Below are 12,122 nucleotides of genomic sequence, written 5' to 3' on the forward strand. Positions count from 1 at the left end.
ATTCTGATCACTGTTCCTAATACACAGGAAAACTAAACACTAAGGGTGTGGTTGTAAATGCAACTTTTCATTAATTCTGATGTTGATTTCTGTCTTAAGCCAGAAGATGGTTCAGGAGGGTCCAGCCCCAGTGGGGTCTCTAAGAGCGATGCCAATCGAACAAGTAGTGGAGGAGGCGGAGGAGGACTAATGGAAGAAATGAATAAATTACTGGCAAAAAGGTTTGTACTTAGACTTCAAGTAAGCACTAGCATGAGCTCTGCAGCAAATTGTGGAACAATTTTGGTTAGCAATGCGTCACTTTGGTGCTTCTTTGCAATTTGACAGGCCCTGCATAGATGTTTGTCACCAACATTGCCTGGCCTTTCAGATGAAAGTGTAGGTGTTGCAGCAATGATGCCTGGCAGAGCTTAGCTGCTGTAGCAGATCCTGCAGTGTGGTCGCTTTCAAAGATGGTGATAAATATATCCCATTTTACCAGATCTATGTCAAAGTTACTGTTTTTGGAAAGAGTAAACTATGAAAGGAACTTAGACAAATCATTGTTTATGCAACACAGTCCATATGTTGGGCCCAAAAATATAAACAGAAGTGCAATAAAAGGACAACATCTTGGCAGGTAAATTATTATCAATTGTCAGTGTGTTTCAGACAGGCTAGCCAAGTTATTCTCCACCGAAGTGAGTTGTGGTGTATCAAGCTACTAGCTGCTAAAAGGCACTCAATTACTCCAATTATTTTTTCTTTCTCTTTTCCCCCTGATTTTATCAGTAATGTTCTGTCAGACTCCAAGTTCCTAGTGTTAGATGTTTTGTTTCTAGTGCTAAATTTTTTTTTAACTTACGAGTAGTGAAAGGATAAGTAAAATAATGAAGAGTAGGTACAGTTTTATAGTGGGCAGAGATGGAGTTTTTAAATAATGTTGTCTAGTATAAAACCAGTTCCCAGTTCAGAGGATCTGATTCCAGCTTTCCTCCATGTCCTGGTCATTTCAGAAGGAATTCTGAACATTGACTGTGGATGTAATCCTTTGGAAAGCATTAAATAAATACACAGCAGTATAAAAATTTACCAGCAGTGTAAAACACCAAACAGATAAATTTCTCTCTTTTCAGAATAAAAATAGCTTAAAATAGTTATTTACTATTTCGCCTTCTGATCTATTTTGTGCTGCTACATATTAAGACTGACCCTGCTGAACTGTAAGATGTCTGTAAGCGAAGTAAGGTTCAGTGACTAGATGCTGGGGTAACTACCTCTGTTCAAGCAAGCAAGCTAAACGAACATCGCATGTGCTTGGATATAGGAATCCTACAAATTTCTGTGGTTCTAGTCTAAAGTGTACTCCAGTGTGGCTTCTGGCAGAGGGATCTGGTGTCTCCAGGTATTCAGGGTTGAACCCCCTCGCTATCTGAACAAAAGCACCTGCACTGCCGTGAGCTCCATGCTGCCTCTGCTCTGAAAACAACCAAGCAGCAAATCCTTTCCCAGGCAGTTGACAGCAACAGAATTGTCTCTTAAATTTTGCTTCTCAAAGCAGTGGAAGTCATGGAAATACACAAGTGTCAGTCAAGGGTTCAGTCTGGGTGCATGCTGTTAAACTGATACTGAGAGGAATTCTTTCAGCTGCAAAACCCTTTTTATGTGTGACAACATAGAGAAAGGAAGAACCTGGCACTGTGTTTCAGGTTGCTCTTACTGCACTGGCAGCCAGGAGGTGAAAAAGATGGGTTTTTTAAACTGACCGTGTTCAATACAGAAATCACTGAATGATGAGCACGGGATCTCAGGGGCCCTTTTCCGAGCAGAAAACCACATGCTCAGAAACAGGGAATGTGTCTAATGCTGAGTGAGTAACAGAGGAAAATGCTTCTGAGAGCTCAGGCGGTACAAAATATCGTTCTCTAGATGTAGTGGCCCTTGGTGAGAGCAGCCCTTTGCTTCAGGACTGAAGTGCAAGCAGAATAATGATCTGTCTCACAAACCGCTGGCATTTCTAGCCCAGATAAGTCTGTTGTGGGACATAATCTAACACTGGTCTCTGCACCCTGACAAATATTTCCCTCGCCCAGGTTTGTAATCATTATAACTTTTTTCTTAAGAAGAATCAAGTAAATATTAGAGAAAGACTATAAAAATTATTACTGATCTAATAAAAATATTAATACACTTGAGTATCTGGAAATAATTCCCACAGAGCACTGTGTCCTACAAACACATGCATGTGTTTTACTCCTCTGTTTTTTTGTCAAATTTACATCAAATCCTCCAATTTGTGTATCCAGTAAGGCTTTTCTTTTGCCAGTGATATGAAAAAAAAATCCTTTCACAAACTTGTGGCAGTGTTTTGAAACTCGGCAGCCTTTATAAATGCCACTTGGGATATTTTTTTTCTGTGAGATGAATTTTGTCTGCTTCAGAAGCAAGACTAAATGAAATACCTGTCATATTGGTGTTTTAAAAAACATCTGCTAAGGGTAGTGTTCACAGGTGGAGAAGGATCATCACAACCAAAATCCATGTGGAGACTTGATCTGCAGTTCCCCTAAAATAGGAAACTGGATGCCTAGACAATCAGTACACAGCACACTTGAGTGCTGTTTAGACCCTAAATAGGGCTTGAAAATCAATAATTCGGTTTTCTATTCTCCGGACGGTGTGGCTAGCACCGAAGAAGTTTTACCATGTGTTCTTTAAAGACAACCAGCCAACACCTTTGTTTACTCTCATGTCCAGCTGCTCCACTGGATGGATTGCAGATCTTTGCCACTTGCTTCTCAGGGAGTTTTGCCTCTGCTTGGGAAGCAGGGCAGAGCAACCGTCTCGCATCCTCACTCAGCTTCTGTAGGCACCACCAACACTTCCAGTACTGGGGCTACAGGGCTCAGGTGCCTTTGAATTGGATTTGAGACAGCACTGATCTCCCATCACTCACCAAAGGCACTTGAAAACCCAGGCTGGTGCGCTAGATTCCTGACTCCTGGTCTCCAGCCAGAGCTTGCCCACCCTGGAGGGAGCAGGGGTGTTCACTGAGCAGAAATGGTGCCCGATCTTTCCCAGCAAGGATGGACCTGGATTGAAGGGCTTTTCTGACTGTCTTCCCATCACATGGGAGCACTGCCACAGCCGTTTCTGTGGGTGGCAACAGGGATGGGGGGGATATAGGACAGGTAGCAAAGTGATACCGGAGCTGGCTGAGAACATGGTGTCATCACTGCAATACCCACCAGAGCCACCTGGGGGGATTGGGTTGGTCCTCAGAAACCCCTCTGGGGTGTTGGTTTGTTCCTTCTGCGTCGGAAGGACACAGGAGCCACCACTTCCCAAGCCCTAGCAAGACGCCATCGCTTCCTCACCCGGTTTCATAGCCAGCTGCGCTTCCTGCCTCCGCTTTGACACATTTCCTTATGCTCTGTTCCCTGTGTTCCTCTGTTAAACACTGCCTCAAAATATCGCCACTCTCCCTGAGTCGTACCGCCGAGGTCTGGATTCCTCACCTCCACCCCAGTCCTACACAACCGAACACATCCAGCCTTTGTCGCGTTCCCTAGGATGAGCTAAGTAAATAATAACTCCCACCAGAGCCTGAATCAGCCTTCCCACGTGGAGGATGTGTTTCTAGAGGGTTGACTGTGTGTCCTGTCTCTTGTTCCTTTGCAAAGGAGGAAAGCAGCGTCGCAGTCAGACAAGCCAGCTGATAAAAAGGAAGAGGAAAGCCAAAACGTAAGTGAAAGACTCCTCGCTGTTGCGTTCTTGCAAACATGGTGATATGCAGCCTTGTAAGCCAAAGTCCTATGCTCATTCACTGTCTGTGGCAGGCAACGACGAGCAGTGCTGATCCAGGAACAGATCTGCACATTCAGTCCAAAGCTAAATGTAACTGCTTCCACCTTTCCTGGGAAAAGCACCCTCTAAACAAGAATTGCTGCCTTATTCATAGGCGAGGTATTGTCCAAACCAGGTTAACAGGCGCTTTCTCGTGGTCTGATCCGAGAGTTGTTAGGGTATGGTAGATTCTTGCCCCTTAAGAAGATGCATTGAACCTTCTGGCATGGCAGCTTGAGATCAAGTTCATACTTATTTTAAATTTGCAGCTTCAGCTAAGCTGAAGTGGATCATCAACCATGCGCTGTAACTTTGGATTGCCATCCTCCACGCAGTGCAAGAACCATCTTACTTCACACCCCAGAGTGCACGTAAAACATGTCTCTAAGGGAGTGAATGGGGAACAGTGTATTAACCATTAGACCATTCAAAAGTTAAAATATGTGTTCATGATACTTACACTAAAATGAGATAGAATTTGGACAACTTTAGGGAGCTTTGATTCATCTCTGTTTGAACTGTGCTTTGTGTATATCATCCACAAAAGCAATTAAGCGAGAGTTTTGATTTGACGCGGTCTTTACAGTGAACTTGATGCAGCAATTTTGAGTTCAAAATGCAGATTAAAACACTTCTTTTTACCTGTAGAACTGATAAAGCGTGGGAGATCATTCCAGTTTCAGAAGAGGCCAGGATTTACACTCTCCCTTCCCACGTGGTGCTTTTCTGGGCTGCTGCTTATACAGCATTCCTGTTGCTGTCCTGTACCCTTGTGAAGGCTCTCTGCCATGGCCGCAAGTTCATAAAGCATTGTGTGTGCCTCATATCACCTATACAGAGATATTCCCTCCAAAGACAAGGAAACAGTTGCTCAGCAGGACCGCCGTTCCGAAAATGCACGTCTCACCCCAGTCTGAAAGCTTTGTAGCAAGAACAGGAAAAAACGCTTGCACTGCTTAAGGAGAAAAGCAGCCATTTTTTAAATGTTCCTCGAGGGATGCTTCAAGCATGGAATTTGCCTATTGAAATTTTGATGCTGCTGTGCAACCATTACTCTTAATCTTGCTCCAAAGCTAGTTTTGAACCATACACTCAGAGATGAAAGGCCTCATTTAGCTTCTAACTAGGCTGAAGCCTTTGCTGTCTTTCTGCCACTTGTTCTCTCTTTCTGAAGCTCTGCATTAGTTTGCATCCCCAACCAACCTTTTCGATAGCACCAAACTGTTTAGAAAGATGTTTTAGAGAACCTCCGTTTAATGTGTATCTTGAGTACATTTTGTGGTGGGAGGTATCTTCTGCCAACCTCGGTGCAATTCCATTTTATAATGCACAATTAATGCTTTGCCTGAGTGTGTTTTGAGGGCTGCTAAATAATATTGACTTATCAAATACATGAGTTAATGTTTTATGATCTGCCACGCATAAATCCCAGAAAAGACAGAGTCCAGATCTGTGATGTAGTGTTTAATCTTCTACTGAGGAGGAGTATTGATTGATTTAGTTACGTCCTGTTAGTACCCGGACTTCCCTCACTGATAGCAGTGGCTGTCCTGGGCTAAAAGTCTGGGATCTACTGTTCCTTCAGGTGGCTCAGTTTCCATCTCACAGAGAGTTTCTAAATTTGAGAAAAGGATGGTTTGTATTTAGACAACCCCAGTCAGCACTTTAGAGTGGCAATTCAGCCTGGTTTGGTGTACAGGGATGAGAGTGATTCAGTGGCATCATGAAAAGGTGTCCATGTTAGCGAGAAGTGAAAAGAATGATTTTGCTATGCTAAAGGGAGAGAAAGGTTAAAGTTTAAGTGGACTTGCACCATACCTTGGCAGCAGTGCCTGTTGGACATGATTAGAGGAAACTTGCTTGGAGGAAACTTGCTTTTGTATTACCTGCACTGCAACTGGTCTCCAGAGTAGAAGAGGACTCGGCGCTTCATCTCCAGAATAAAGTCATGTCCTGTTTTTCTCTTTGTAGGATGATGCTAGCACCTCTCCTTCACCCAGTACACGAGGTCCCACCCAGCAGCAGCAAAATTCATCAGGTATTGAACTACTAGTGGTTTAGTTGTCTTCTTAATCTAGTCTTCTCTGTCACCTCTAGACTCTGGATTCATCGTCCTACTTCTGACTGCGGCAGCAGTAACTAGCAGAAAAATTCCCAAATATCTTTTGTCTTAAAAACTGTACTTAGCAAGAAACGGTGGTTTTATATGCTTCATGGCCAAGAAAATGACAATACAGCTAATCTAGATAAAGGGGTCCAGGCATGTAGCTGAGGATTTGTCTTCAACATTGTGCACCTGAATTGTCCTAAGAGAAAAAAGACATACCATTTTACTTTTGGTAGTGTAGCTGTCCTGGTTTATACAGTTGGGGTCTGGGTCTCAAACTGTTATTCTTCCTTAACCTAGTAGCTTGTTGCAGTAAGCCTGATCCTGAGAGTTACTAGGTGAAATTAAGGAGCCCCCAAAATATGTTTTTTCCTATGATGAGTTGAAATAACTGTATCTGAGTAGCTAAGCTGCAAGCCAGTCAGATGCATCCTTGCGTCAGCCTTGGCTTTCATACATGTTAAAAGAAATCTCTTCCAAGTGAAGGAGTATTTAATCATTCCAGCTTCCTGTTGGAACAAAGCCATGATTTGCATGTTTTGCAAGGGAAGGGGAGGAAGCCAGGAGAAAGGTGCACATAAATGAGGAACGAGATCTAGAGATTTCCTGGGAGGGCCCAGAATTCTTGTAAAGAGTTTTTTAAGACCTCACAGGAGGAAGCCCTTGCATATAAAGTTATGTGTTACTCAGGTCTCTGAAACAGTTCACTTCATTTTAGACTATTTGCACAGGAGGAGATTGGGACGATAGTAAGCGTTTTCAGTAACAAGGGTTATGTAGTGCAGCTTTTGTGAGTGTTCTGCAAGTCAGAAATGTAGACATCATTAAATAAATTCTCTGTGGAGATTTGCATAGTGGGGTTCTCATTGCCTTTTTTTAGATACATCCACATTTTCTACCAACTATGCAGACAAAAAACCTAAGACTTTTTAACTTACAGTGTAAATAAGTGTTGTACTGAATAAAATAAGCCTTGCAGTGATAAGCCTGTAGTTCTTAACAGAAGTGATTTGTGCTTTTCCTCCTGCTGTTCCAGTTACATGTCCTTTTAGTATCATTTAACTATCCAGTCCCTAATTAAAGGGATCACTAAACAGATTTTTGCCAAGGCTTTCTCTCTTATGCAGGTAACTGCACTCATTCAGCACTCCTGCTTTGATGGCTCTTTCTAAGTCACTCATCCTCACTGAACGAAAGCAGCTGTATAAGACAATCAACTTCAGGATTTTACTTACGGTTAGAGAAAAAATAATAAACAGTAACTTGTCATTTTCGTTTTCCAGACTCTGGGAAGAAGCCATGGGAAAGGAGCAATTCTGTTGAAAAGCCTGTATCTTCATTACTTTCTAGGTGAGCTGCACAGGGTGTCCCTATGGCTGGCTGGCAGTCAGGATGGTCATTCTGTCCCCATGGCATTTCCACAACTCATGTCTCGTTTCATTCCATTGCTGTAGAAATTCATCAGTGGTGAAGAGCTGTGAAGCTAAGAGCCCCACACAATCCCACGTGTCTTCTAGGTACTGGCTAACTGCCCGGCTTCTTAACTACCTTGGCTTGTCCTTTGGATAATCCCATCGTTCGGCACTAATGTTCGTCTTCTGTTGCGTCTTCTCTACTCATTATATTACAACCTTCTTTGTCTGTCACTGCACTAAGTGTGAAGGTAGAGTGTGTCGTGTCAAAGGCTTGTTCCATGGAAACAGCCCTCTGATCAGGTGGGCACAGGCATCAGGTGTTCAAAAAACGTGTAGATATGGCACTTCAGGACATGGTTTAGTAGACATGGTGGCGTTGGGTTGACAGTTGGACTTGATGATCTTAGAGGTCTTTTCTAACCTTAATGATTCTACTCTATGATCACAGACATTAATCACACTTAAGCAAGTGCTTAAAGCATCCGTGCTCATCAGTCAGAGGCACGGTCTTGGCAGCACACTGTGCCGTGTGAAAGGCAGGTTTTGGAGCATCTTTTGCAGCAGCTTCAGGGTGACCCTGCCAATAGAAGTTTTCATTGTCTGACCTCTGCAGAAATTCAAAAGCAAAGGCAGAAATGATCTGAAGAGCCTGCAGCTGGGAGAAGGGAAGTTATTCCTCCATCCATGTAACTGCAGTGGGTGCACAAGAAAGGAGAGAAAAACTCCGTGCAGTAAGTTAATAACATTGAGCTATAAAAAGGCCTGGCCACAAACAGGGAATTCAGAAATATGGGGTACAAAAGCTGGCAGGTGTCAAAAGCCAAGAGGCCTAAAGTAGGACTCCAGAAGTCCTGTCAGTCGGAACAGCCAAGCTGCACCCATGTTCTTACCCACAGAGACTGAGATCAAGTTTGATGTTGGACAGCTGAAGAGAATCGTCCTTTCTGTGCTGGTCCAGAACCACCCCGTGTTATTGCAATACTGAATACTGGGATGGATGGGCTGAGTAAGGAGGTAGAGCACAGACTCACCTATGTTTAGCATTTACTGCAAAGAGATGTCCCTATTTTACACTGTTACGTATACGACAGTGCTGATGATAGTCTGCAGAAAGTTGCCCATGGCAACTGTCTGCACATACTTGCTGCTGTGTTAAAGGTGCTGGAACATGCCATGCCTAAACGTTCAGAGGGATGCACCAGTGTTAACTCGAGCAAAATACAGTCTCTCCCATGCTCCGGAAAACACGTTGGTTCTAGGAAATATGTGAGAGTTTCCAATAGATACGGAAAGACCATTCCTTCTCCTTGCGAATGGGAATGAAACGTGGGCTGTTTAAAGCAGCCATCAAGTTTTCACCAGCTATCTTCTATAATGCCAGTCCACCTTGGGATGAGGAGGAATTCAGTAGGCAAAAATCCTTTCCTAGTTTAATACCTGGAGTAGTGTTCAGTCTTTCCTTGATCCAATGACTTCTGTGGGGGCAGGTTTCAAAATCTCTCAGCAGTGACCTGCTTCCATTGCTGTTCAGTTTGATGGCATTTGTATCTGTCTTCACTCTCAGCTTAGCTGTGAGATGGTAGGAGACATGTTAAGATTTTCCTCAGAAAGGGTTGCAAGACCAAGCATACCCTCAGGAGCAGCAGAATCTCTGCCAGTACCCAGTTTGAGCCCAAAGATGATGGCAAACTTATTTGAAGCCTTGTCTACAAATTATATAGCACAGTTAATTTTTGAAATGTTTTAGAGTTACTGATTAAAAGAGAAAGTCAAGCAGCTTCTGCTTCCTTAATTTATTTTATCAGCTGTCATCAGAGTTCAGCCCACTGACTAATACTATCCTGGAAGTCTGGTAACACTGAAGTGTACTGGCCATTAAGGGCAGACTGGTTTTGTCACTGGGTCAAGAAAAAGTGCCTGTGCTACTCAGTGCTATCAACAAGCTCCACAGGCCTTCCAAGGAAAGGATTATTAGGTTATTATTTCCCCTACAATGTTCTTCTAACCTGTATTCTGCTATTGTTTTAGCACCCGATTAAAGTCCAGGTGGCCAAGACAGGGTTGAAAACAGGCTGTGAGAGAGAACCAGACAACTAGCTTACAAATTGCAAATGTTGTACCAAAATACAGTCAAACAGGCTTTATCCTGTGAAGACATCTCAGCATTTTCTAGTCTGAAATGATTGAGACTCCCAACACCGAAAAAAAAAAAAGAGTAAATTACATTTCAGTGCAGTCTTTGCACTGCCTCTGACATGTCTGCAGTAGGAGAAAGCAGCACCTATGAGGGTCGGGCTGTGCAACCGGTGCCCAGCACTCCAGGGTGGCACAAGAGGGAGCCTCCGGCCCAGTGCCGGACACGGGTGCTCCTGCTCTGGGGTGGATTTTCTCCATGCCATCAGGTGGGTGTAGCTTAGCGTTGCAAGGAACTGACTGGCTTGTTTGTCCTCTTCTTTCATTTCCCAAGGATGAAGCCAGTGAGCAGCAGCAATGATGTGGCTATGGATGCCTTAGATTTTGACCGAATGAAACAGGTGAGTGAAAAGGTCTTTCGCACTTAAGAGGTTTGATGAGCTACCCATTTTCCCCCATGCATGCGCTGTACAAGCAAAACAGCTGTTCAGTCTTCTGATTTCCTCTATAACTAGGTGCTTAGAGGAGGGCTAGCTGGTGAGCAGCAAGAGAGCACAATCTCACTGCTATTTGATCAAGATGTCTGTACAGAAACGTGCAAATAAATATGCCAGCATCTTCTGCGTCCTTGGCCTGGGAGTGCAGACGTAGCTGTTAGTAGTGCTAGGCTCTGCTCGTCAGCGGAGGCGGGGGACAAGCACAACTGTGTTAAACTTGCATTTTCTTCCACCAGTTAGAAGGAAATTCTGAGCAGCTGACTTGTGTTTTGTCTCATCAGGAAATATTGGAGGAAGTTGTAAGAGAGTTACACAAAGTGAAAGAGGAGATAATTGATGGTAAGAAAGAGAAAAATTATTATTTTTCTCATCTTTATGACTAATTTCCCATAGATAAGATGATAGGAACTGCAGAGAGTTCCCTGGTGCTTTCAGACTTCTCTGAGCAGCTCTGATTTACATACACATTTGAAGAACAAGCATCTACCTTATCTGAGCTCTGAACATGACATTGTGTTTACATCTTTTATTTTTATGCTGTTGATGAGTATTTTCCCCCCAACCTGTGAGAAATTCACTGGCTGGTGTTTCTCATAGGTGGGAGAGTGAGAAAAGGCCTGCCCGTAGCCTGTGGCATGTCAATTTATCACAATCAGGGAGCGTGAAATCGCTTGTAACTAGCCAGCCACGCAGGTCTGGGCTGAGGAGGGGACAAAGGTACCAAACTGAAAAGCCTTCCCGAGCATCTTCTGTAGGCTTCCTGTGCTTGGAGAGCTATTTCAGACCTTCACTCAATTAGATCTTTCCAAATAGCCACGTATGTTTATAACTCATTGAAAAGTGCAACAGCTGTACTAAATGTATCAGCCCTTTTTTTATAAATTGCTCTGCAATATATGACTAAATGTATTTTTCAGGGCCATTATTGAAATGCACAGCAAAATACCTGTTTGAAGCCCGCACTAGGGCGTATGAGGATGCATGTCCACACCCTGCACTCCCCATCTTAGATTCACGCAGCAGGGGAAAAAGAGGAGACTGTAAAACAGCTAAAAGCCATTCCCTGCCCCCTTGCCCTAGATCCATCTGCTCACAAAACCTCGGGGCAATTTGCAGTTGAGGAGACCCTTGCCCGTATGCTACCGTCCCTGCAGCTTGGCCCTCAGAGCCTCCCTAGCTCATTCCAGTGCAAAATAAGACATTCACATGAACCACAGATGCAACTTCTTCAACCAGTACTGCAGTTTGCAAGCAAACAGCTGACTGCTTACCCTTACTCATCCTTTTACCCTCCACTCATCTTTCTACCAGCGTGTACTTTCTGCAACCTCTATACTTAGCATTTTCCATCACACTGGGTATAACATTATGCATTAACTTTTTGGTTTGGTTTTCTAGCCATACGGCAGGAGTTGAGTAGAATCAGTACAACATAATGATTGCAAAGCATTTGGACGGTACTAAGAATGCTAGGAAGATCGGATCATTTCTAAGTGTACCAAGGTCATGCAAGATGGTGAGAGAGGACACCGGCACTGTTTTTGTTCTTATACCCTTTTTATTAGCAGACTCAGCACACTTTGAAGCTTGCTGCTGCCTTGGATTCGCTTCATTTTAAAAGTCTTAATCTAAAGAATATTAAATTTTAAAATTCTGGATTTTTTAGATTTCATCTGACACTGCACATTGGATTTGTCAGCCTTTTTTGTATTTTGTATTTGCTTATTTAAATGTATTACCTTTCTTTTTAGTAGTAGATAAGAACACACGTGAACCATTTGCTTTTGATAGATGACTTCAAAGTAATTTTACTAGTAGTCTGCAATGTAAATGAAGATCCTTTGCCAACAGAAATGTATTGTGGCATCACCAGAAGAAAGAGAGACATGTTAGTTGTCAGCCAACAAGTTCTTTGTCTCAGAGTTATCACAATATTAAAAAAAAATGGTACGTCAGTGCATCACAGTATCTGTGTTCATATTGGTAATAAACTGTTTATTGTCCACATGGCCCTGCCTTTCATTGTTTTCATTTGTCCCTTGCACCCCCGCACTTCCGTATCGCGTGGGTTGAGGGTGAGAGGAAGGTGCCTGAGACTCGCCCTGGGGTGACACGCAGAGCATGAGGAGACAGCCTGAGTGTGCT

General features: G+C 43.3%; 1 protein-coding gene across 7 annotated transcripts in view; it reads left to right on the forward strand.

The window, feature by feature from the left end:
• EVL (Enah/Vasp-like) overlaps positions 1-11,986 on the forward strand; it is a 161,748-nt gene extending 149,762 nt beyond the window's left edge. For 4 of the 7 annotated variants that reach the window (XM_075426522.1, XM_075426523.1, XM_075426520.1 and 1 more), the window contains exons 7-14: positions 100-221; positions 3,663-3,723; positions 5,797-5,863; positions 7,216-7,282; positions 7,387-7,449; positions 9,815-9,881; positions 10,259-10,316; positions 11,376-11,986. In XM_075426522.1, the coding sequence (XP_075282637.1) occupies positions 100-221; positions 3,663-3,723; positions 5,797-5,863; positions 7,216-7,282; positions 7,387-7,449; positions 9,815-9,881; positions 10,259-10,316; positions 11,376-11,413 (543 nt within the window). In that variant the 3' untranslated portion in view covers positions 11,414-11,986. The remainder of the gene's footprint in view (positions 1-99; positions 222-3,662; positions 3,724-5,796; positions 5,864-7,215; positions 7,283-7,386; positions 7,450-9,814; positions 9,882-10,258; positions 10,317-11,375) is intronic. The other 3 variants (XM_075426525.1, XM_075426524.1, XM_075426526.1) reach the window with 3 other exon arrangements.
• The last annotated feature ends 136 nt before the right edge of the window (positions 11,987-12,122 follow it).

Source organism: Opisthocomus hoazin, chromosome 7 (assembly GCF_030867145.1).
Source record: "Opisthocomus hoazin isolate bOpiHoa1 chromosome 7, bOpiHoa1.hap1, whole genome shotgun sequence".
Lineage (NCBI taxonomy): Eukaryota > Metazoa > Chordata > Aves > Opisthocomiformes > Opisthocomidae > Opisthocomus > Opisthocomus hoazin.